General features: G+C 42.8%; 1 protein-coding gene across 2 annotated transcripts in view; it reads left to right on the top strand.

Annotated features, from left to right (window-relative positions):
• Window positions 1-26,944, top strand: part of KLF12 (Kruppel like factor 12) — a 440,849-nt gene that overhangs the window by 262,589 nt on the left and 151,316 nt on the right. For both annotated transcript variants that reach the window (XM_029057478.2, XM_039911204.1), the window contains one exon: window positions 13,546-14,098. In XM_029057478.2, the coding sequence (XP_028913311.2) occupies window positions 13,546-14,098 (553 nt within the window). The remainder of the gene's footprint in view (window positions 1-13,545; window positions 14,099-26,944) is intronic.

Here is a 26,944-nt window from a genome sequence, read left to right as displayed (position 1 = left end):
GAATTTTGGTCACCACCCGCTTTTGAGTGATTTTTCTAATATTGAAAATTCATATACCAAAAACAATGATGAAAGTTTATATAGAGCAGTGTCATGAGCCATAATGATCATCTGGTTTTGCAAGCCAAGGGAGAAGGATTTAAGGTTCTTCCAAATCAAGATAATGTGGTAGAAAAAGCAAGTGTTCAGTACAGTGCTCTGCAAACAGTAAGTGCTCAAAAATACAATTGAATAAATTTAGAAAATTGGATTATAGTGGTGTGTCAATCATAATTATGAGGTTTCATATTGCTGAAAATCTTCAAATTTTTTGAGGGCAGGAATCGTCTTCTAACTCTGCTGTACAAATAATAATAATCATAATAAAGACAAAGTATTTGTTAAGTGCTTACTATGTGCCAGGCACTATAATAATAATAATAATGATAATAATAATAATGTTGTTATTTGTTAGCGTTTACTATGTGCCGAGTACTGTTCTAGCGCTGGGTAGATACAGAGTAATCAGGTTGTCCCACATGAGGCTCAGTCTTAATCCCCATTTTACAGATGAGGTAACTGAGGCACCAAGATGTTAAGTGACTTACCCAAAGTCACACACCTGACAGGTGAGGGAGATGGGACTAGAACCCATGACCCCTGATTCCTAAGCCCATGCTCTTCCACTGAGCCACACTGCTTCTCACTGTACAAAGCTCTGGGGTGGATACAACCACATAGAGTTAGACACAGCCCCTATCCCATGTAGGGCTCGCAGTCTCAATCCCCACTTTACAGATGAGGGAATGAGGCTCAGAGAAGTGAAGTTACTTACCCAAGGTCACACAGCAGACAAGTGGAAGAGTCGGGATTAGAACTCTTGACCTTCTGGCTCCAAGGCCCGTGCTATATCCACTACACTATGTATTCTTGCAAGAGCCTAGTACAATGAGCTGCATGGAAGAAACACTCAATAGATGCTATCAATTGATTAATTTATTAGGATATAGCAAGCCCCGACTATGGTGACAACTATTAAGATGCAAAGGAGAAGATTCCTGAAATGTTGTGGGGGGAAAACTGGCAGAATTTGAAATAGACTGAATGTGATTGCTCATTATAATTATAATAATTCATTTTTTGAGAGCTTACTGTGGGACAAGCATTATACTAAATATTGGAAAGAATTGAAAATTGAAAGATAGTGAGGAGTCAATGTTAATGGCTTCCCCTAGATGGTCATTCATGTTTCTTAGAAAGTTAGGTTGAAATTATTTCACATGCTTAATTTTATATACTTCCTGTTGACAAATTCATCAAGCTTTATGTTTTGACATTTTCTTAGATTTTTGTTCATCTTCATGCCTGTAATTTCATATGAATCAATCAGTTGATCAACAGTAGTTATTGAAAGCTTACAGTGTGCAGAGCACTGTACTAAGCACTTAGGAGAGTACAGTTTAATACTACAGAGTTGGTACACAAGTCCGTGCCCACAGGGAGCACACAGTCTAGAAAGCACATGTTGTCTCTGTTTAGAGAAACAGCGTGGCTTAGTGGAAAGAGCCCAGGCTTGGGAGTCAGAGGTCATGGGTTCTAATTCCGGCTCTGCCACTTGTCAGCTGTGTGGCTTTGGGCAAGTCACTTCACTTCTCTGTGCCCCAGTTACCTCATCTGTAAAATGGGGATGAAAACTGTGAGCCCCACGTGGGATCACCTTATATCCCCCCACAGCGCTTAGAACAGTGCTTTGCACATAGTTAAGCAGTTAACAAATGCCATCATCATTATTATTATTAGAGGGGTTACAGTTCCCCATATTTGCAAGATGCTTTCAACAGAAAGGCCCTACCCATGAGGATGAATGTGTCTGAAAGAAAATATGGTATCAATACTACTACTACTAATAATGATAGTAATTGTTAAGCTCTTGCTATGTGCCAAGCACTGTTCTAAACACTGGGGTCGATACAAGGTAGTCAGATTGTCTCACGTGTGGCTCACAGATTTAATCCCCACTTTCAGATGAGGTAACTGAGGCACAGAGAAGTAAAGCAACTTGCCCAAGGTCACACAGCTGATAAGTGGCGGACTTCTGACTCCCAAACCCGTGCTCTTTGCACGAAGCCAAGTCTTTATCGTCTTTTAGCTTGTGTGCAAATTTAATTTTTCAATGAATGCATCGGTAGTCAGATTTTGGAAAAGGATTAATCTTGATGGATATGTGTAGGCTCCAACTTTTCATCATGATTGTTGGGATGGGGATGGAAAGGCGGGGCAGGGAATGTTGGATACTGGAGTCTGGGGGAGGCAGGATTCACCACTGGCTGGTTTACCTCTCACACAAATTGTCTTCATGAATTTGCATCTGTGGGTGGAATTGTTAATGCTATAGGGGATCAGGTTTATCTGGAAGAAATATAGCATGTAAACATTCTACCACCTGATAAAATACTGTCTAATCAACTTTGTCCCTGGTGAAAAAAAACCCCAAAAAAGCAATTGCACCTCTTCAGGCATTATTGAACTCCACTTCTAAATTCCGTTAGTGGGGAAGTAGATTTTCCTGTAGTTGTCAACCTACTCTCTCCAACCTATCTGTTCCAAATGAAAAAAATCACCTTTTTAAATCAGTATAATTTAGTGGTCTGTGTGAAAATCATTATGTTATTGCAGAAAACAAATCCAAGAATCTTTTTATATGGTGACAGCCAATCCATTATTTTCCTTAAAATCCTGATAAGGAAAGTCTATAACATTCTTTGTTTATACATATAACTTGGAAGTTTTTGAGTATTTTTTAAGTCTAGCTTGAATCTTTCTTGCTTTAATTTCCTCTTGACTTGTCTCATATCAATTCCATTTGGATAACTCCCATTCTTAGTCATCTCTTCTCTGGGTTAACTAAACAGAATTTTTAGTCTATTCTTTTAAGTTGATTTTCCAAGTTGTTCTCATGGTTAATTTTGGGATTTTTGATAATTAAGCTTAGATTTGGTGACTACTAAAAAAAAAAAAATAAAGCATCCCTACTTTCTTTCATCTTAATCGGAGAAGAATTACTATTCCTTATCTGACTCCTAGATTTTCATTGCACATTTCAACTGAGGACAGATAAAGCAACTGTATCTTTGGATCCACTACCAGAACGATTATAGGTGGAAGTGGGGCGTTCTGGGAGAGATGTGTCCATGGTGTCACTATGGGTCGGACATGATTCGACAGCATAAGACAACGACAACAGCAACATCTTTAAAAGGGAAGAATCAGAAGCACCTGGGTTCTAATCCTGGCTCTGTCCCTTATATGTTGTGTGACTTTTGGCCAGTCAGAACTTCTCTGTGCCTCAGTTCCCTCATCTGCAAAATGGGGATCGAGACTGTGAACCTTATGTGGGATAGAGACTGTGTCCAACCTGATTAGCTTGTATCTAGCCCACTGCTTAGAACAGTGCCTGACACACAGTAAACACTTAACGAATGCTATTATTATTATTGTTCTCTCCTTGTCCCACATTTTCAGTCAGCATCGACACCACCACCATTCTCCCTGTCTTTTGAGCACCAAGCCAGCTCTTCTTCCAGATTCCTCTCTTTAGTTCAAGTCCCAGCTCTAGCCTGTCACCAATCCAGTTGATTCTTCTCTCGACTGCTTGCCCGTGTACTCTAAAGTACATAAGACCCACCTCCAAAGTTATGTCCAATCAAGGTCTGTACTAAGTTCCCCCTCCTCCATTGCTTGTCTCTGTGTCCCAACCAATCAGTCATTAATTTTCCCCTCTAGATTGTATCGTACTCATCCAGTACAATACAGTGCTCAATAGATACCAATGATTGATTGAATGATTAACTGTCCTTCCAGACTATAGGCTCTTTGTGGGTGGGGAATATGTCTATCTTCTCTGTTGTATTATACTCTCCCAAGTGCTTACTATTGTCCTCTGCACATAGTAAGCACTCAATAAATATCATTGATGATGATGAAACATTAATGATGATGTTGACTGAGGGCTTGCTGTGAATAGAGCTGTATTAACCAATTGGGAGAGTACAGGGAAATTAGCATATCTTATCCCTGCTGTCATGGAGTTTGCAATCTAATAAGGGAGGCAAGAATTTTTTAAGAAATAGAGCTAGAAGAAGTAAATGTAAGATAAGTACATAGTGTTAAATGGGTTTTTAGTTTTTAATTGACTGTTGTAGTTTCCCAAGGGCTTACTGCTTCAACCTCTTCACTGACCTCTCTATACGGACCATTCCCAAATCTACATTTCCAGCTCTCATCTCTCTCCTCTACAGTCTCACATTTCTTCCTGTCTTCAGGGCATCATTACTTAGATATCTTACCGACTCCTCAAACTTAACATGTCCACAATAGAACTCTTCATCTTCCCACTCAAACCCTGTTCTCCGCTGACTTTCTTGTCGCTGTAGACAGCACCACAATCCTCCATGTTTCACAAGCCTGTAACCTTGGCTTTTTCCTCTATTCGTCTCTCATTCCACCCACATATTCAATCTTTTACCAAATCCTGTTGGTTCAACTTTCATATCATCACTAAAATCTGTCCTTCCCCCTCCACCCAAACTGCTATCACGTAATCCAGACATTTATCCTATCCTACCTTGATTATTGCATCAGCCTCCTTGCTGACCTTCCCGTCTCCTGTCTTTCCCCACTCTTCACTCTGTCCATTCTTCACTCTGCTGCCTGGATCATTTTTCTACAAAACATTCCCTCCATGTTTCTCCACTCCTCAAGTACCTCCAGTGATTTCACTGCTTTCCTATCCAACCCTCAGGCTTCACTGTTCTAATGCCAACGTATTCACTGTACATCCATCCGGTACAGCTTGTCGCCATTCTCTCACCCACATCCTGCCTCATGCCTGGAATGCCTTCCCTCTTCATGATCACTTTCTCTATCTTCAAAGCATGATTGAAGGCATATCTCCTCCAAGAGGCCTTCTCCATCCAACTAGGCCCTCATTTTCTCTTTTCCCACTCCCTTCTGTATAGCCCTTGCATTTGAATTTGCACGCTTTACTCACCCCTGTCAGCCCTACAGTATTTACAAACCTAGCCCTAATGTATATTCATATTAGTGTCTGTTTCCCCCTCCGCACTGTATGCTCATTGTGGACAGGGAATGTGTCTTCCAACCCTGTTATACTGTACTCTCCTAAGCGCATAGTACAGTGTTCTGCACATAGTAAGCACTCAGTAAATAAGATTGATTGAATGATTAGTACAGTGCTCTGCACACAGTAAATGACATTGACTGATCATTTACCGAGGGGGCCATAAAAATACTGAAGTTTTAGGTGGGAAGAAAACACTAGAAGCAGAGTGATTAGCAGAGGCTGATTCAGTGGTCATCCCTGGATACACCAATTGCCGGGACCAGTGTGGTGTTCTTTTGGAAATGATGGAAGAGAAATGTTTAGACAGAAAAACTATCAGGATTGGCGAGAGAGTGGATGAGGGAACTGGAGAAGCAGCACGGCTCAGTGGAAAGAGCACAGGCTTGAGTTAGAGGTCATGGGTTCTAATCCCAAGATCCGCCGCTTGTCAGCTGTATGACTTTGGGCAAGTCACTTAACTTCTATGTGCCTCAGTTACATCATCTGTAAATTGGGAATTAAAACCGTGAACCCCACGTGGGGCAGCCTGATCCCCTTGCATCCCCCCACCTCCGTGCTTAGAACAGTGCCTTGCACATCGTAGCGCTTAACAATTACTATTATTATTATTATTATCATTGACCAAAAGGGAGGAATTGAGGATAATAGCCAGTTTGCTTACTCAGAAAACAGGGAAAATGTTGATATTTTCAATACCCAAATGAAAACATAGGTCAAGGAGAGGATTTGAGAGGGAAGATGAGCCATTCAATTTTTGACATATTGAGCATGAGATTCCAGCAGGACATCCATGTAGGGATGCTGTGGTGAAGGAGAGTATGTGCCAACTTGTGAGGGCCAAAAACAGAGCTAGCAAGATAGAACCGACAACCATCCACATAGAAGGTGTGGTCTAGTGGTTAGAGCACAGTTTGGGAGTCAGAAGGTCATGAGTTCTAATCCAAGCTCTGCCATTTGTCTACCAAGTGACCTTGGGCAAGTCACTTCACTTCTCTGGGCCTCAGTTACCTCATCCATAAAATGAGGATTGAGACCGAGAGCCCCACATGAGACTTGGGCTGTATCCAACCTGATTTACCTGTATCCAACCCAGTACTTAGTACAGTGCCTGGCCCATAGTAAGCACTTAACAAATACCACAATCATTATTATTAGTAAGGGATGTAACCAGTTCAATCAAGCTGGCTGCTCACAACTGGGGACATGGGGTGGAGCCAGGACTCAGGCAAACTTCTCTGTGCCTCAGTTACCTCATCTGTAAAATGGGGATTAAAACTGTGAGCCCCACGTGGGACAACCTGATTACCTTGTATCCCCCAGCACTTAGAACAGTGCTTTGCACATAGTAAGCGCTTAACAAATACCACCATTTATTTATTTATTTATTTATTTATTTATTTATTTATTTATTTATCTTGGCCATCGGATGGGGTCACATAACATTTTTCTATCCCCTCCTGGGACAGATGCCAAACTTGAGTCTGGGCCAACAGAATTCCTGCCTTACCAAAAAAAAAAAAAAAAAGATACTGAGTGGGAAGACAGGGATGGCATGATCCGTAATTGAGGGGCATGGAGTAGATCAGGGAATTCCTGAGGAATAAGAGGAAGGGAAAGGGATGACCAGATAGGGGGTGACGGGGAGTGATCTACAGTGTAATTTTTACTGACCCTGTAGGGCTCAGTTGTCATGTTGGAGCTGATTCTGGAATGAAGCCTATTTGCATATGTCTATACTAAAACATACCTCATCAATCACTTGGTTTATTGAGTGCTTACTTTATGCAGAGCACTGTACTAAATGCTCTGTACTAAATGTACCAAATAGTGAAGTCCACAAGGAGCTCACAGTCTAGAGGGGGAAACAGCCAGTCACGATAGAGACCACAGAGTCAAGGAACATATCATGGACTTACTCTGCGGTACGTCTTTATATGTATGATCATTTGTAGAGTCAGTTACTCATTCTGATTACCCTATCCATTTCTAAAGACCTTGGATGTATCTCTCCTCCCTTAGCATGTGAGCTCCTTGAGAGCAGTGAATATGTCTCCCTCTTCTGTTGTACTTTCCCAAGTTTTGGGCATCATCCCTTGTGGGTGCTCAGTAAATACCATTACTCTTACAATCAAACAGCAAAAATATTGTAGTTGAGAGAATCAAACATTCGTCCCAGGCCTTTTACATTGGGCCAGCATCATTCACTTTGAAGAACACTAGCTTTGTTCTGTCACGGACAATCCTCTTTCCAGTTTTGGAATGTTCCCTAAGTGCTTTTTTCTTGGTTTATGTGTATATGTGTGTGTGTTGTTTGCCTCCCTTCTGTCTCTCCCTGTTTCCTTGAAGCATGGATTTTTGTTTTCTGTAACGAGGTGACAATTTCTTTGAGGAAATCAAACCAAGGTTTTTCTGATTACTTCATTACAGGGAAAAGACACATCATATAGTATGGAACTGGTTTAGGTTTTCATGCCTCATTCCAAATCTCATTATAGGCCTGTAAAATTTTAATTTATAATATACATTATTTAATTTAAAGGTAATGACTGCTAATGCTTTAAACATCCTTGAACAAATTTCCTCCACACCAAATATGTATGTAATAGAAAATTATTTATTCATAAAAATATTTACAATCCAATATTGTATTTTGTATTAGGGGATATATACATATTTTTTGCTTATCAAAAGAAAGTCATCATTACTGCTCACAGTACCGGGAAAAGGTGATTGAATTCATCATATGTTGTAATTAAAACTGCTGGCCATTTTAACTCATTGGTTCCTAAACAACAATATGTTTGACTTCTCCAGATTTCTCTGGAGGAAGTGAGGCATATGGTTTAGAAGTAGAGTAGCAGCGTGGCTTAGTAGAAGGAGCCCGGGCTTGGGATTCAGAGGTCATGGGTTCTAATCCCTGCTCTGCCATTTGTCTGCTGTGGGACCTTGGGCAAGTCACTTCACTTCTCTGTGCCTCAGTTACCTCATCTGTAAAAATGGGGAGTAAAAAATGTGAGCCCCACGTGAGACAATCTGATTACCCTGTATCTATCCCAGTGCTTAAAACAGTGCACAGCACATAGTAAGCGCTTAACAAATACCAACATTATTATCATTAAAAGCAGAAATGTCATAATCAGTCAATCAGTCAAATCAGTCCATCAATCAGTGGGATTTATTAAGTGCTTACTTTGTCCTGAGCACTGTATGACAGCATTGGCAGACATGATCTCTAGCTACAAGGTGCTTACCGGTTATAACGGGGAGGCAGATAAGAAAAATAAATGACAGATGGGGAAAATAGTAGGGTATAAGGATATATGCATATGTGCTGTGGGTTTGGGATTAGTATCAGAGTGCTTAGGGAATATACAGCCAATTGTTTAGTTGACATGGGATGGGCGGGGGCGCTGGTAGGGGAAATGAGAGCTTAGAGAAGACTTCTTGGAGAAGATGAAATTTTAGGAAGTTTTGAAAATGAGTCCAAGTTGTGGACTGCTGGAGATGAAGGTAGAGGGAGTTCCCTCATTTGTAAAATGGGGATTAACTGTGAGCCTCACGTGGGACAACCTGTTTAACCTGTATCTACCCCAGCACTTAGAACAGTGCTCTGCACATAGTAAGTGCTTAACAAATACCAACCTGACTACTTATGGACCTGTGTTGTCTTGTTTTTGTCCGTCTGTCTCCCCCGATTAGACTGTGGGTCCGTCATTGGGCAGGGATTGTCTCTATCTGTAGCCAAATTTTATATTCCAAGCGTTTAGTACAGTGCTCTACACATAGTAAGCACTCAATAAATACTATTGAATGAATGAATGAATGAGGTATTCAGCATTCATTCAGTAAAGTCTAAGTTGTTTGATTCAGATATATCTACAAATGGAAGTCTAACTCAGCATGTAAGAAACTCCTCTCTTTGAGAGTCCAGGAAGATGGCATAAAAGCTATCAGTTTTACTAAAGACAAACTTTGTCAATCACACAAGTTACAGGCATTTCTAGTGTCACAATATATAACAAAAGCCAATTAAAAGTTTTTATTTGTAAACCAGTGATAGGATCTTCTTCAAGAAACTGTAAAAGAAGTCATTGTCAAGCCACCACTTTTGTTTCAAATGAGTGATTATTTTTGAAATTTTTTTTTTGAAAATTAATATCTGATTCCAAGCTAAAGTTAAAGCCAAATAAAATGTTATTTAAAATGTATTTTTAATAAGATATAATTACTGAAAACTCGTAGTGCTACTCATGATTATAAATAGAGGCTTTGCTAACATTTGTGTAGGTTAACTATTGTTGAGACCTAGCAATACTTTTTCTAAGGATTAACTTGATTGATAACTACAATATTAAGTGACATACATAGCAGTACATTTCTAAGGATTAACCTGATTGATCAGCACATTATTTAAATGAGGCATTCGTTCCATCGTTCTACAGAGGTATCTGAATATGAATATATTTAGGAAAGTGATGATTTTACTAACACTTGATAATAGTATTTGTTAAACACATCAGTGGTTAATTTTTTTCTCCTTTGATTCTTACTGACTGAGAAAAGAAAAGCCCATTTATATTTTTTCAGTTTAAAAAATTAAATTAAAAACTTTGTATCCGTTGTTAATATGTACTAGATAGTACTTCATTGTATATCAGCTTAATGCATAACAGCCTACAGAAATCATTGTGTTAGTCTAGAAGGAAAGGATTGGATGCAACATCACTGCATTTCCATCTTTGGCTGAACTATTATCATTTTCACCTTGATCTTTTCAGTGTGTTTACTTTGGCAAATCAAATGTAAAGAATTAATGTTAAAGTCTTTTAAAGGGATGCCTCATCTATTTTATATAATGAAAGAATACTGTTATTTTATGACAGAATATCCAGTCACCGTAAAGTAGACTAGTTTAACTCATCTTGATCCCCCCACTAATGTGGTGGCAATTTATGGAGAAAGAGCATGGGCCTGGGAGGCAGTTGGATCTGGGTTCTAATCCCAAATTCGCCACTCACCTGCTGTGTGATCTTGGGCAAGTCACTTAACTTCTCTGGGCCTCCGTTTCCTGTTACCGGTTCTTCCTCCCGGACTAAACTGTGCTGTCCATGTGAGAAGGGGCTGTGTTTGATCTGATGGTTGTGTACGTACCCAGCGCTTACTACTGCACGTGGCAGAAAGCATTTGACAAATATTGTTATTACATTGTAAGTCATGGCACAGTTTGATGTGGTTGTCATGACTTTTACACATACCATCAATGGCACCATCTCCTGGGCTCTGAGCTAACCCTTCTCCCATGCCAAAGACCCTCTGTAGCCTTTGGGGTGGGATGCCACTGAGCGAGATGATGGAACTCTAGGTTTTGTGCTGTCCCCATGCTAATACTCAGACACCACACTTCCCCTCTGCTTTGCTTCTGATCACAGTTAGCTCATCTCTAGACTGTAAACTCATCTCGAGACTGTAAATTCATCTCTAGCCCGAAAGCTCGTTGTGGTCACGGAATGTGTCTGTTTACTGTTACATCGTCCTCTCCCACACACTTAGTACGATGCTCTGTGCACAGTAAGTGCTCACTCAATATGATTGAATGAATTTTCTCCGGGCCCCCATTGCACAAGGGATGTGGGGGTCAGGTGGAAAGCACGGATTGCCCCGAGTTCCTGCCAATCCTTCCGATCCAGTCTTGCTCCTCAGGGCCTCGAGGCCAAGCAGGCAGAAGCAGCTGGAGGAGACCATCCCAGTCTCCTTGGCCGATTGGCATTTCCCTGAAGGTTAGGAAGCAGAATCCCCCTCCACGTCCCCAGCTCCACCACTTTTGCCTCCTCTCTCTCAGATCAGTGACTACTGTACCTACTCTCTGTGGTGTATCTGAGTAAGTGACAGGGGACCTGCTGTGACCCCCAGTCAGAAATGCTGCTCTGCCTTGGGGATGGGACAGGAGAGAGAAAGAGAGAAAGAGAGCATGAGAGAGTGAGCAGCCACATGGTAATAATAATGGTACTTGTTAAGCACTGACTGGATGTGAAGGTCTGTTCTAAGAACTAGGATAGATACAAGAGAAGCAGCATGGTGTAATGGAAAGAGCACGGGGTTGGGAGTCAGAGGTCATGGGTTCTAATTCCAGCTCCGCCACTTGTCTGCTGTGTGACTTTGGGGAAGTCACTTAACTTCTGTATACCTCAGTTATCTCATCTGTAAAATGGGGATTAAGACTGCGAGCCTCACATGAGACAACATGATAACCTTGTATCTCCCCCAGTGCTTAGAACAATGCTTGGCATATAGTAAGCACTTAACAAATACCATCATTACTATACAAGGTAATCAGGTTGGATACAGTCCCCATCCCATGTAGGGCTCAAACTCTTAATCCCCGCTTTGCAGATGAGGTGACTGAGGCCCAGAGAAGTTAAGTGATTTGTGCAAGGTCACCCAGCAGACATGTGGCGGAGCTGGGATTAGAACCCAGGTCCTTCTGACTCCCAGGCCTATGCTCTTTCCAGCTGGTTGGCTCCACATCTGTATCTGAGACCTGGCTACTACCAAGGACATCCAGTCTCTTCTTGCAGCATGTTCAGCTTCTCCCAGACCCCAGCAACCTCCTCTCCTCCCGCTTTCCTGAATTTTGCAATCCTGTTTGTGCTGGGAATCATTCAGATAAGAGCTGCTCGATGCGGGCTGGATGTTCTGCCTTGTCCATAGGCCTGTGGTTGACTGGATGAGATACAGGAGTGATCCCATCAGGAAGGATGAGATCCAAGGATGGGACCCCTCATAGTCTCTCCCTGTTCCCTCTCATCATCGGCCTTTCCAACTGCTGAGGCTGTCATTTTCCCCCTCCTCATCTCCCCATCCTCCCGTCCTTTCTCTCACAGTAGGATGATGACCTGCAAGCCAGGACTCTGAGTGTGATGTCCAAATGGTAGCCAGTCTGGTATGATCTTCCTTTGAATATCTCCAACCTTGGCCATATTGGTAGATTCAGAAGACACCACACAGTGATCATCTGAAGTGGTGGTGGCTTGGGTCACACGCTCTTGGGTCACACACTCCCCCCTTCAATCAGTCAGTCTGCTACTCCTATTTATTGAGCACTTACTGTGTCAGAGCATTGTACTGAGCACTTGGGAGAGTATGGTATAACCATTTTCAGGTACATTCCCTGCCCACAGTGAGCTTACAGTCTAGAGGGGGAGATTTCAATCGTATTTATTGATCACTAACTATAAAAATAATAACTGTGGTATCTGTTAAGCACTTATTGTATGCCAGGCTCTGTATTGGGGTGGGGTGGTTACAAGCTAATTGAGTTGGATACCGTCCCCGTCCCACGTGGGGCTCATGGTCTCAATCCCCATTTTACAGATGAGATAACTCAGGCACATTGAAGTGAAGTGACTTGCCTAAGGTCACACAGCAGACAAGTGGCAGAGCTGGGATCAGAACCTGTGACTTTCTGACTCCCAGGCCCGTGTTCTATCCACTAAGCCACTAATTGTCTGCAGATCACTGTACTAAGCACTTGGGAGAGTCCAACACAACAATGTAACAGTCAGCCTGTGCGCATAAAGAACCTTTTGGGTTCTACAAGACAGAGGCAGTATTGTTCAAACCAATTGTCAAGTAAATTAATTGAATTTTCATTTGCGGTTTTATTGCTGCTTCCCGCTTGAAATAACCCCTCCTTTAACTCTCTCATTAATGTAAACCTTCAAATAAACAGGGGAGTCATGAAGTAGCTGTATGATTTATATAGGTGAAAGGGATTATATTTTATTACCTTTTAAAGAATAGAATGTTCCCGTGTTTGAAATCTATAGGACAAAATGAAAATGAAAAATCAGCACACCTAAGTTTCCCAAAAGTATTTGGAGCAGTGACATTTCTATTGGTAGATTTCTACTTGGCTATTGATCGTAAGCGTAGAGCTCAACCTGGGGTTGAATTAGACATTTTGGAAAGAGCCTTAGTTCTTCCAAGCTATTTAGTGATTTGCTTTTCCCATTAATTACATTTTACCTTTGGGACCTGAAGGAGTGCATGCCAACCTATTCCCAGGTACTAATTTATTTATTCACTCAGTGGATCCAGTGGACTATATGGTAATTTTAATGATGTGGTAAATTTTCCAAAGCTTTTCTCTAAATAATATTTTAGTCTCTTTCATTTAAATGCAAGTATTTATGAAGGAAATAACCCTGACTGCAAACTTTTTTTGTTGTGGTTGTTGAAAACAATCCAATCCCCTTTTCTTTTTAAGGAGATCTTGGTTAAGATACTCTCTGTGTAGTGTGCGAAATACTAGCCGCCCCTTGGGTTTTTAACTATGATTGATAGCTATTTTTACTCTCTGATCATCTCTGCATTACAAACTTACTGCTGAAGAGATTCAACAACCTGTTTCATTTTCTCTACAGTCTCCAAATATCCCCAGTTACCCAGATATGGAATCGGTTCCCCTCTTGCTAAATAACATGAAGGCAGAGCACCCAGAGGACTCTTTGTCCACAGACCATTTCCAAACACAAACTGAGCCAGTGGACCTGTCGATAAACAAAGCCAGGACATCATCCCCCAACGCCGTTTCGCCTTCCCCGGTTTCCATGACAGCATCAGCCGCCTCACCCTCGTCTACTTCAACTTCCTCATCGTCTTCTTCTAGTCGCCCAGCTTCATCCCCAACGGTCATCACATCGGTATCTTCGGCATCGTCCGCGCCATCGGTGTTAACTCCGGGCCCGCTCGTGGCATCGGCTTCTGGGGTCGGAGGTCAGCAGTTTTTGCACATCATCCATCCCGTACCGCCTTCGAGCCCGATGAATTTACAGACTAACAAACTGAGTCACGTGCACCGCATACCGGTGGTGGTGCAGTCAGTCCCTGTGGTGTATACAGCCGTGCGCTCGCCGGGGAATATGAACAACACTATAGTAGTACCGCTCTTGGAGGATGGGAGAAGTCACGTCAAAGGTAAGATTGGAAAATCGGGTCTCGATCTTGTCGGGGAACCCGTTCCAGTTTTTAAATTGGGTTCATCGGAGAGTGCTGAGACATACGTGAGTTGGGCAGCACTGCGTTAACCCAGGGCTCTGTTCGATAGTGTCAATTTAGGGCAGCGCTTGTCTCTGCTTCAGCATAAGGAGCGTTCGGTCGAGACGGATTAATCAATAGCAGACAGACCTCGTTATAGCTGAGCTTTTTCATGCCTTTCCTGAACGTACCACTTGATGCCCGGGTAGGTTTGCTAGGAAGAATTGAAAACTACCGAGTACACCTGATGGTGCTTAAAGCTGTTAGTGCATCTACCTTCATGATCAAAGAAAAGGGTAATAATGTACGATCGCTCTGTTGTCCGGAGAAATCGACAGATACGAATATCTTCCAAGGGATTAGCTTCTGTAGATTCTCCTGTGAGTGTTTATTGTTTCCTGGTTGCTTCAATGGGAACTGCTTTAGGTGATGATGGAGTGACTTGGGACAGCATTGTTGGGCTCTAAAAATAGGATTTGGATGGGCTAGGGTGTGCCCTCTGCCCTGCTTTTTCCTCATGGTGACTGAATATCTCTCCATGATGGGAGCATTTTAAGATAGAATTGTGTCTTTAGAGGTGTTGGGATGGGGAATCATTATTTCCCTAGTAAGGCTATAATAATCGTAATAATATTGTACATAATGAGAGTTGTTCAACAATAATAATAATTGTGATATTTGTTAAGCGCTCACTATGTGTCAGACACCGTACTAAGCACTGCGGTGAATACAGGCAAATTGGGCTGGACATAGTCCCTGTCTCATGTGGGGCTCACAGTCTTAATCCCAATTTTACAGATAAGGTAACTGAGGCACAGAGAAGTGAAGTGACTTGACCAAGGCCACACAGCAGGCAAGAGGCGGAGCTGAGATTAGAAACCGTGACTTTCTTACTGCCAGGGCCGTGCTCTATCCACTACGCCATGCTGCTTGTATAGTCTTTATTATGGTACTCGTTAAGTGCTTACTCTGTGTCAAAGACTGTGCTAAGCCCTAGGGTAGGTACAAGATATCGGGTCCCTCACAGGGCTCACAGTCGAAGTAGGGGGGAGAACAGGTATTGAATCCCCATTTTCATTCAATTCATTCAATAGTATTTATTGAGCGCTTACTATGTGCAGAGCACTGTACTAAGCGCTTGGGATGAACAAGTCGGCAACAGATAGAGACAGTCCCTGCCGTTTGACGGGCTTACAGTCTAATCGGGGGAGACGGACAGACAAGAACAATGGCACTAAACAGCGTCTAGGGGAAGAACATCTCGTAAAAACAATGGCAACTAAATAGAATCAAGGCGATGTACAATTCATTAACAAAATAAATAGGGTAACGAAAATATATACAGTTGAGCGGACGGGTACAGTGCTGTGGGGATGGGAAGGGAGAGGTGGAGGAGCAGAGGGAAAAGGGGAAAATGAGGCTTTAGCTGCGGAGAGGTAAAGGGGGGATGGCAGAGGGAGTAGAGGGGGAAGAGGAGCTCAGTCTGGGAAGGCCTCTTGGAGGAGGTGATTTTTAAGTAAGGTTTTGAAGAGGGAAAGAGAATCAGTTTGGCGGAGGTGAGGAGGGAGGGCGTTCCAGGACCGCGGGAGGACGTGACCCAGGGGTTGACGGCGGGATAGGCGAGACCGAGGGACGGCGAGGAGGTGGGCGGCAGAGGAGCGGAGCGTGCGGGGTGGGCGGTAGAAAGAGAGAAGGGAGGAGAGGTAGGAAGGGGCAAGGTGATGGAGAGCCTTGAAGCCTAGAGTGAGGAGTTTTTGTTTGGAGCGGAGGTCGATAGGCAACCACTGGAGTTGTTTAAGAAGGGGAGTGACATGCCCAGATCGTTTCTGCAGGAAGATGAGCCGGGCAGCGGAGTGAAGAATAGACCGGAGCGGGGCGAGAGAGGAGGAAGGGAGGTCAGAGAGAAGGCTGACACAGTAGTCTAGCCGGGATATAACGAGAGCCCGTAATAGTAAGGTAGCCGTTTGGGTGGAGAGGAAAGGGCGGATCTTGGCGATATTGTAGAGGTGAAACCGGCAGGTCTTGGTAACGGATAGGATGTGTGGGGTGAACGAGAGGGACGAGTCAAGGATGACACCGAGATTGCGGGCCTGCGGGACGGGAAGGATGGTCGTGCCATCCACGGTGATGGAGAAGTCTGGGAGCGGACCGGGCTTGGGAGGGAAGATGAGGAGCTCAGTCTTGCTCATGTTGAGTTTTAGGTGGCGGGCCGACATCCAGGTGGAGACGTCCCGGAGGCAGGAGGAGATGCGAGCCTGAAGGGAGGGGGAGAGGACAGGGGCGGAGATGTAGATCTGCGTGTCATCTGCGTAGAGATGGTAGTCAAAGCCGTGAGAGCGGATGAGTTCACCGAGGGAGTGAGTGTAAATGGAGAACAGAAGAGGGCCAAGAACTGACCCTTGAGGAACTCCAACAGTTAAAGGATGGGAGGGGGAGGAGGCTCCAGCGTAGGAGAGCGAGAATGATCGGCCAGAGAGGTAAGAGGAGAACCAGGAGAGGACAGAGTCCGTGAAGCCGAGGTGAGATAAGGTATGGAGGAGGAGGGGATGGTCGACAGTGTCAAAGGCAGCAGAGAGGTCAAGGAGGATCAGAATGGAGTAGGAGCCATTGGATTTGGCAAGAAGGAGGTCATGGGTGACCTTAGAGAGAGCAGTCTCGGTAGAGTGGAGGGGACGGAAACCAGATTGGAGGGGGTCTAGGAGAGAATGGGAGTTAAGGAATTCTAGGCATCGATTGTAGACGACTCGTTCTAAGATTTTGGAAAGGAAGGGTAGTAGGGAGATAGGACGATAACTGGAGGGGGACTGCAGATGAGGGGACTGGGGCACAGAGAAGTTAAGTGGCTCACTCAAGGTCACACAGCAGGTAAGCGGCAGAGGTGAGATGAGATCCCAGGTCCTCTGGTTCCCTCTGACTCAATTGCTTCATATAGACTTCAGGTGTTTTGGGCTGATCCCCACTATTTTCCAACTCTGTAAACTACTTTACGCTCCAGAGTTTAATTTCCCACTGGTTTAATCTTTAGCAGTTCCATGGTGATCGCTGTGTCATTCTCTTCAGTACCTTCTTTGAGGTAAAATGGAAAAAGCAATACTCCTGCACAAGTGGGATGTATCAATTTTCATAAATTAGGTTTGTTCAGAAATCCCTCAGCATATCATTTTGTTTGTTTAGAGCTGCTAAGTCACAGTGTCTAATATATTTTACTTTGTAATCTGACCTCATACTTGGGTTTTAAAATATAATATTTCATGAAACTCTCAAATCAAACAATGTGCCTCGCCATTTTGAAAAATAATTTTATAAAAAACTCATTGTATTGTATTGTTGTACTTTAGAATAATTTTTAGAAATGGAGTTGCCAACGAAGCATATCTTTACTACATATATAGGGGTTATGTCCCTATGAAGGTGAGCTTAAAAATTTATCCTCTAATTATCGAAACCATTCAAATTTCAGTATCAAAATGCCCGGGTTTTTCTCCCAGTAACTTAATATGCCAGACAGTCAGTGCTACCTTGACAGCTTCTCCTTAGTACTATTCATGGCAGAAAATATTTACAGGCATCACTGAATCTCTTAGGGCACAACTGAAACAAGAAAAGGAATTGACCCATCCTAGAGAAGCAACATGCCTAATAGAAAGAGCACAGGCCTGGGAATCAGGGGCTGAGTTCTAATTCAGGCTCTGCTACTTACTTGCTCTATGATCCTGGGCAAGTGGCTTGGGAGTCAGAGGTCATAGGTTCGAATACCGCTCTGCCACTTGTCAGCTGTGTGAATGTGGGCAAGTCACTTAACTTCTCTGTGCCTCAGTTACCTCATCTGTAAAATGGGGATTAACTGTGAGCCTCACGTCGGACAACCTGATTAAGCTGTGTCTACCCCAGTGCTTAGAACAGTGTTCTACACATTGTAAGTGCCTAACAAATACCAACATCAACTTCTCTGGGTCTCAATTTCCTCATCCATAAAATGGGAATTAAATCCTCCCCTCCCCTCATTTAGGCTGCGAGCCCCATGTGAGACAGCAATTGCGTCCAACTTTATGATCTCCTATCTACCCCAGTGCCTAGTAGAAAGAGCACAGGCCTGGGAATCAGGAGACTTGGGTTCTAATTCCATCTCTGACATATATCGGCTGCGTGACTTTGGGCGAGTCAATTAACTTTTCAATGCCTCAATATCCTCTTCTATATAAGGGGGATTAAATACCAGTTCTCTCTCTTCTCTGGACTGTGAGCCTCAGGTGGGACAGATATCGTGTCTGACTCAATCCTTGGCCCATAGTAAGTGCTCAATAAATAATGGTGGTATTTGTTAAGCACTTACTATGTGCAAAGCACTGTTCCAAGCGCTGGGGACATACAAGGTAATCAGGTTGTCACATGTGGGGCTCACAGTTTTTAATCCCCATTTTACAGATGAGGTAACTGAGGCACAAAGAAGTTAAGTGACTTGCCCAAAGTCACACAGCTGGCAGTATTGTCACCATTAATATTGTAGTTATTTTAATAATTATTATTGTATCCTGGATTTCTCTTCAAGTGAATACTCTATAATATTGGTAATACTTATGATGAGAATCAGTAAATTAATTTGAATAGTACTAATGGTGAATAATAATAATGAGAAACAGCATGGTCTAGGAGATAGAGTGTGGGCCTGGGAGTCAGAAGGACCTGGGTTCTAATTCCGGCTCCATCACTTGTCAGCTGGGTGACCTTAAACAAGTCACTTAACCTCTCTGTACCTCAGTTACCTCATCTGTAAAATGGGGAATAATGCTGTAAGCCACATGTGGGACATAGGCAGTGTCCAATCAGATTATCATATTGTTTACCCCAGCACTTCGAACAGTGCTTGAAAACAGTAAGTGCTTAACAAGTACCATAATGATTATGTAATATTAACAATATATATCATAATATAATATTATACTATTAATGATAACAATAATAATACTAAAAGAAAGTTCACATTAGGTAGTTATCCCTTTTATGCCACACAGGTGCATTACTGTCCTGAAATACAGTAAAAGCAATTGAAAGATGCATAATTCCCTTGTGTCTGTAAGCTCCTTGTGTGTAGGAATACGTATATCACCTTTCTTTTATTGTACTCTCCCAAAAGCCTGATTGTTTGATAATTAAGGTGTAGTAATAAATACAGGTAATATATTTTCTTGAAAATCACAGATGCCTCAGTAATACTGTATTTGGGGATATGCCTATATACTTGTAGTATATTAATGAATACAGATAGAGGCATTGTTTGTCCTTTTCACTGTTCTTGTTATTTTACAAGAGAGGAAAAAACAAGCAGATCTGTGGCAACCCATAGATTACTATATAATAAATAAGGATCCATTCCAAACCTCTGGGAAAACATTTTGCATTCCTGTCCTACAAAATCCCTTGCAGCCAGTCAATTTCTTTTAAATATTGCTTCACCCTTTAAGCCCCTCTCTCCATCAGAGCGTAGTTCAATCATTTTCTATATTTATCTGCGGCCTTTAAAACTGACACAAGACATTTCAATTCCCAAATTTTATCAGGTGGTGGGAAGACCATAATGTCTTCATCTCACTGGGCATCTTGCAATGCTGCATTGGATTTTTGAGGTGTCAAATAATAATGGCTATGTCCCCGGGTTATTTGTTGTCCTAGGATGACTGGAACCTGGATTAAGGCATCAAGTCATAAAGGCTGTATCTCTGGGTTGTATGTATCATGGGATGGCATATCCTGGTGTTTACTTGCCTCCTTTTCCTAAATACCCAAGAAAATCATGGGTACAATACGTATTATATATTATACTGTACTCCATTGGGCTCTATTGTTTTGAAGCAGCATAGCTCAGTGGAAAGAGCAAAGACCTGGAGGGGATCTGGGGGAGGATCCAGCTCTGCCACTTGTCAGCTGTGTGACCTTGGACAAATCACCTATCTTCTCTGTGCCTCAATTTCCTTAACTGCACAGTGGAGGTTCAATACCTGTTCCCCCTCCTACTTGGATTGTGAGCCCCATGTGGGGCAGGGACTGTGCCTGGCCTGAGTAACTTTTATCTATCCCAGCACTTAAGAAAGTGCTTGACACATGAAAAGCATTTAACAAATACCATAATTTATCATTATCATTAGTAGTAGTGGTCATTGGAGTGCAATGCTCAGTAAATATCATTTTTTGTTTGAAATCATCACAGATGGCGATAATAGTCACATAGGTGCCTGTGTTGTCAAAAGAGACAGTATTTCTCAATGTATACATATAGTTAAGAGTCTATGTCTGCACACATAAACCCTGTGGTTACTTATCTTTCACTAAATCCTTTGACAAATGTTTCACACTTTGTAATTTAAAAAGCAAAGGTAGAATTTAGTAGATTCAGACAGAATACATACGAGTCAGAAAGAAACCTAGATTTTGTCAGTGTATTTTTGTTTAAAAGGTTTAATTAAAGCCAAGAGCTTTGAGTAATTTGTTTCATATGGATGGATGTTGCTCTCGTTTTGGATGTGATTTCCATAGGAATGAAATCTTTTAGCCTGATGCCGTACTTCATCTTTTTCCCTTCTATGAATGCGTGCCACCTGGTTGGAACATAGTTTATCCAAGAGTTTTCATTTTATACCATGCCTTTGAATAGCTACCTGTTCCACTTCTTCTCAATGAGGAGTCTCCTTTAGATGAATCAACTTATGAGGATTTTCCCACATGGTTACCTGTACTCATATAGTGAGTTGATATAGGGAAAGAGGAATGAAAGAAGGAGAGAATAGATGGGAAAGAGAGAGCAAGAGAAAGAGAGATGGCGAAGCAAAAGAAAAAAGGAAACCTTGGCTCTAGGGTGGAACCATACTGTGGTCATTGAAGTAAACAAACAGAACAAAGATATTCTGCCCTTACTGAAAGGGATATGGAAGTTAAAAGACAAAGTATGCAAAGTCTGATCCTTACCTTTTTATGGTGGGAGTTGCCTGCTGGGATTTTGCCATCAGTGATGAAAATTTCAGGATGAAGGACCATCTAGGGCATTTTTCTCTGTGGGAGAAAACCTGTAGTTAAAACTCAGAAGGAAACCCGTAAATAGCTGGGCAATCAGGAGTGGTGAAGATTGCAGCAGTACATTGGCAGTGCCTGCTGGTGTGCAGAATTTGGGGACAACATTGGCACTGGGTTGCGGTCAGACTTTAAGAGGTTTTGTGTGTAAAATGATTGCCTGTACTTGGCAATGTGTTGAACCCAGGCTTACCTAATTGTGTGTTGCAGCAGTAACATTATTGGCTGGAAAACAAGAGTGTGAATGATTCTGGGTATCATGTATGTAGTGTAAACATCCTATTCATAGAAGACACCGTTGACAGTTAGAATTACTATGAGTGCGTGACTGGCTGAAAAGGGTAAGAGGGATGGAAGAAGGAGGGAGTTGAAATGATCATGAGTTGACAATTAGAATTACTATGAGTGCATGAGTGGCTGATAAAGCCACTGTGGAACCCTCAGTCCTCATTGCATTGTGTACACAAAAAGGCTTGCTGTGTTGCCAGACTTAATGTTAGTAGCATTTAGTGCTGTTTTCCCTCCTTTTGCCTCAGTATCAACATATGTAGCTCATCCTAAAAATGGGTATTAAGACAGTGAGCCCCATGACAGAAAAGAGACCTGGTCCCATCTCATAATCTTATATCTACCTTAGCACTTAATACAGTGCCTGACACATAGTAGATACTTAAATTGTCTTACGCTGTCCATAGCGACTCCGTGGACACATCTCTGCCAGAACACCCCGCCTCCATCCGCAGTTGTTACGGTAGTGTATCGATACGGTTTTCTGGGGAAAAATCTGGAAGTGGTTTACCATTGCCTCCTGCACAGTAAACTTGAGTCTCCACCCTCGACTCTCTCCCATGTTGCTGCTGCCCAGCACAGGTGAATTTTGACTCGTAGCAGATTGGCTGCCACTGGCCAGCCACTGGCCAAGCTAGGGATGGAATGGATATGCCTCTGCTTGACTCTCCCTCCCATAGCCGAGACTAGTAGAGTACTGGAAACTCTCTAAATGTGATCCTGAGAGGGGCAGGCACTTAAATACCATTTTTTTTTAAAAAAAGAGACTTCTACTCCCCTCTTGAAGGTAGTGCACCATTCTGGACTGTCCTCAGCACCTGAGTCTCAGGTTTTATCCGCAGCAACTGACTCTCAGTTTTTACCCAGGACTCAGAATGGTTGAAGCTCTGTTTTCCCATGTCCTCAAAATGTTTTCTCTGTCCTCCTTGCTTTCAGTTTCCAGTTTCAGCTCTCCATACACCAGTTGTTTGGATATCCTACTCTCGTTCATTCCCTTCAAATATTCCACCCAACAAGGCTGTGCTAAGGTGAGCGAGAGCCTCAGTGCTAGGAGACTGACTGCATTCAGAACTTCATTGTTCATGACCTCATCTTGCCATTTCATACCGATACTGTAAATGACAGTTGATGGAACTGCTCAATGAGATGGTTGTGGTGCCTCCGTGAGCTATAAGTACTTGTGTATATCGTTTAGACTGTGAGTCCGTTGTTGGGCAGGGAGAGTCTCTAACTGTTGCCAAAATGTACACTCCAAGCGCTTAGTACAGTGCTCTCCACATAGTAAGCACTCAATGAATACGATTGAATGAATGAATGTATATATTTATAACTTTATTATTCTATTTATTTCATTGAAGATGTGTATATATCTATAATTCTGTTTATTTATATTGATGCCTGTCTTCTTGTTTCCTTTTGTTTTGTTGTCTGTTTCCCCCTTCTAGACTGTGAGCCTGTTGTTGGATAGGGATTGTCTCTATTTGTTGCCGAATTTACTTTCCAAGCATTTAGTACAGTGCTCTGAACACAATAAGCGCTCAATAAATATGATTGAATGAATGAATGAATGAATGAATGAATGAATGAATGAATGAATATATCTCACTGTCGTAGAGAAGGTTGGACATCACTACAGTTCTCTGGAATTTTAGTTTGATCTGGAGCCTGATACTATTCACTGCCAATCCACTGTACTTAACATCCTCCCAAAAGATGTGCAGGACTGATTAGGTTTTCTGCTTCCTTATTTATCGTTTATCAGTGGTTGCCCAGGTAGGTATTGCATAAACCACTAGCACTAAAATCAGTTGGTCTGAGCCATTTTTTCACCCCAAGGCCTATGTGACTGTACTGAGGTCCATCTAGAGTTAATGACAGCAGACTCCATTCAGTCCATTTATTGAGCGCTTACTGTGTGCAGAGCACTGTACTAGTGCTTGGAAAGCACAATTTGGCAACAGAAAGAGACAATCCTTACCCAACAACAGGCTCACAGTCTAGAAGAGGAAGACAGACAACAAAACAAAACAGGTAGATAGGTATCAATAGCATCAAAACAGATAAATAAAATTACGAATATATATAAATCATTAATAAAATAGAATAATAAATATGTACAAATATGTACAAATGCTGTGGGGTGGGGAAGTGGGTAGAGCAGAGGGAGGGAGTAGGGGTGATAGGGAGGGTAGGAGGAGCAGAGGAAAAGGGGGGCTCAGTCTGGGAAGGCTTCCTGGAGAAAGTGAGCTCTCATTAAGGCTTTGAAGGGGTGAAGAGAGCTAGTTTGGTGGATGTGAGGAGGAAGGGCATTCCAGGCCAGAGATAGGATGTGGGCCAGGGGTCGACGGCGTGATAGGCAAGAATGAGGCAAATGAGGAGGTGAGCGGCAGAGGAGCGGAGTGTGCAGGGTGGGCTGTAGGAGGAGAGAAGGGGGGTGAGGTAAGAGGGGGCAAGGTGGTGGAGAGCTTTGAAACCAATAGTGAGTTTTTTCTTCATGCAAAGGTTGATAGACAACCACTGGAGATTTTCAGGAGGGGGGTGACATATCCAGAGTGCTTCTGTAGAAAGATAATTCAGGCAGCGGAGTGTAGTATAGACTGAAGTGGGGAGAGACAGGAGGATGGGAGATCAGAAAGGAGGCTGATGCAGTAATCCATTTGGGATAAGATGAGAGACTGTAGCAACAAGGTAGCGGTTTGGTGGAGAGGTAAGGGCAGATCTTGGAGAGGTTGTGAAAGCAAGACCGGCAGATTTTGGTGATAGATCGGATATGTGGGGTGAATGAGAGAGCAGAGTCAAGGATGACATCAAAGTTGTGGGCCTGTGAGACTGGAAGGATGGTAGTGCCGTCCACAGTGATGGGAAAGTCAGGGAGAGGTCAGGGTTTGGGATGGAAGATACGGAGCTCAGTCTTGGACATGTTGAATTTTAGGTGGTGGGCGGACATGCAGGTGGATATGTCCTGAAGGCAGGAGGAGATACGAGCCTGGAGGGAGGGAGAGAGAACAGGGGAGGAGATGTAGATATGGGTGCCATCTGCGTAGAGATGATAGTTGAAGCCATGGGAGTGAATGAGTTCACCAAGGACTTGTGTCCTCTCACCTTCTCTCTGTGGAAGGAAGCTCTCTTTGCCCAGTGGATTTGCCACAGATTAGGCATGAGGGTGGGGGGGGGGAGTTCCCTGCCTGAGAGAGGTTGCCTACCTACACCTCCGTCAGAGCCCAGCGGGGCTCACCTGGTGATGGGTGTACTTGTCACCCGGGGGGAAAAGAGTTGATTGATCTCCGGGGATGGAGGGAGGTGAACATCATCATCATCATCTCATCATTATCATCATTTTTGTCCTTGGCAGTGTTAAAAGGCAATTTTAAGAGCAACTGAGTGTAAAAGCTTAGTAAACCCACCATTTTGCCCATTGTGGAAAATTGACTTCATTTACTTTTAAAATAATTTCTCACCAGCCTGACGTATTAATATCTGTTCAGTAGTTTAATTTTCTCCATGTCGGGTTTTCCCTGGGCAGGTTATAATATATTGAATGTCAAATACAGTCTCGACTTCAGGAGGGAGAGTCAAGCAGAGGCAATCCCATTCCATTCCTAGCTTAGCCAGTTGCTAGCAAGTGGAAGACAATCTGCTACAAGTCAAAACTCACCTGTGCTGGGCAGCAGTGGTATGGGAGAGAATTGAGGGAGGAGACTCACGTTTACTCCATGGAAGAAGGCAGTGGTAAACAGCTTCCGTATTTCTACCAAAGAAACCCTATGGATACACTTCCCAAATGACTGCAAATGAAGGTGGGACATTCTGGGAGAGATGTGTCCATGGTGTCATTAAGGGTCAGAGATGACTCGAAAGCATAAGACAAGAAAAGACACCGTAAGCATGTAACAGATACCAAAATTGATAGGGTAGAATCTGGAATTTTCTGTTTCCTCCAGGGCATCATGGCAGCACATCAAACTCAACAATTTCTATCACTATCTTATCATCCCTTCTAAACCCACTTCTCTTAGAATTAGTAGTTGTAATACTTATTAATTTTGGTACTTGTTACATGTTTACAATGTCTTGTCTTCTTTCATGCTGTCAAGTTGAGACTGGTAGAGTCCTGGAAACTCTCCAGGTGTGACCCTGGGATGGTGGTTTACAATATGACCATCACTTAACTAAGCACTGGGTATATACAAAATAATCAGTCACCCATAGTCCCTGTCCCACATGGGGCTAACAGCCTAAAGAGAGAGAGAAAGATGAGGAAATTGAGATACAGAGAAGCTGTGTGCCCAAGGTCACACAATGGGAAATTGGCAGAGCTAGGAGTAGCCAGGTACCCAGGTCTTCCTAATCCCAGGTTCATGTTCTTCCCACTAGGCAACACTGCTTCCCAGCAAATACTCTGTGCCGAGCACTCTGTAACATTAAGTGCTAGGGAAAAATATGCCGGTGACAATTAGACATGATATTTGTCCCAGGAGCCTAAGACTAAGGTGTGGAAAGTTGGCCCTAGGCATGAAAGGAGAGATGAATCTATTAAAAATAGAGAGATGCCTATTTGGGAGAAAGCTATGGTCTTATGCAGTAATAGGTTTTCTGCTCATATTCATTCATTCAGTTGTATTTAGTGAGCACTTACTGTGTGCAGAGCACTGTACTAAGCGCTTGGAAAGTACAGTTCGGCAAAAATGTTCATATGGATTCTTATCTGCTGTCAGAGCATTAGGGTTCTATTTAGGCATGGTTAGGCTGCCTACTTCACCTCAGCCTCGGTCTCCTTATTTAAGAACCCCAGTAAACATAATTGTTACTGCTCCTGTTTTGTAAAGCAATGTAGAGAAAATACCATGATCATTCCTGTCCTCTTGTTATTTCTTAAAGTTCCCAGCCCTATCAGAAGACAACCATTTAGATATAATTTGTATTTCCTATGAGCAATATTTTCTCCCATATATTCAGTGGGAATTTGCTATATTTGCAAATGTTTGTCCTAAAGATGTGCTTTCAAAATAAATGTTTAAGAACTAAACTATATTTCAAATTATTTGTCTCCGATTGGACGTTCCAAAGTGCCTAGTACAAAGATCTGTAAACTGAAGCCTCTACCCCCAAATCAAACAAAAACTCCTCACCACTGGCTTTAAAGCTCTCCATCACCTTGCCGCCTCCTATCTCACCTCCCTTCTCTTCTTCTACATCCCAGCTTACACACTTTGCTAACTTTCTCACTGTGCTTCAATCTCACCTATCTTGCTGCCGACCCCTAGCCCCTATCCTGCCTCTGGCCTGGATTGCCTTCCCTCCTCAAATCCATCGGACAATTAGTCTCCCCACCTTTACCCCTTATTAAGGCACATCTCCTCCAAGAGGCTTTCCCAGATTAAGCCTCACCTTTCCTATCTCCCACTCCTTTCTGCATCACCCTGACTTGCTCCCTTT

The sequence above is a fragment of the Ornithorhynchus anatinus genome, chromosome 2, assembly GCF_004115215.2.
Source record: "Ornithorhynchus anatinus isolate Pmale09 chromosome 2, mOrnAna1.pri.v4, whole genome shotgun sequence".
Taxonomy (NCBI): domain Eukaryota; kingdom Metazoa; phylum Chordata; class Mammalia; order Monotremata; family Ornithorhynchidae; genus Ornithorhynchus; species Ornithorhynchus anatinus.
This window is presented reverse-complemented; position numbering and strand designations above follow the sequence as displayed.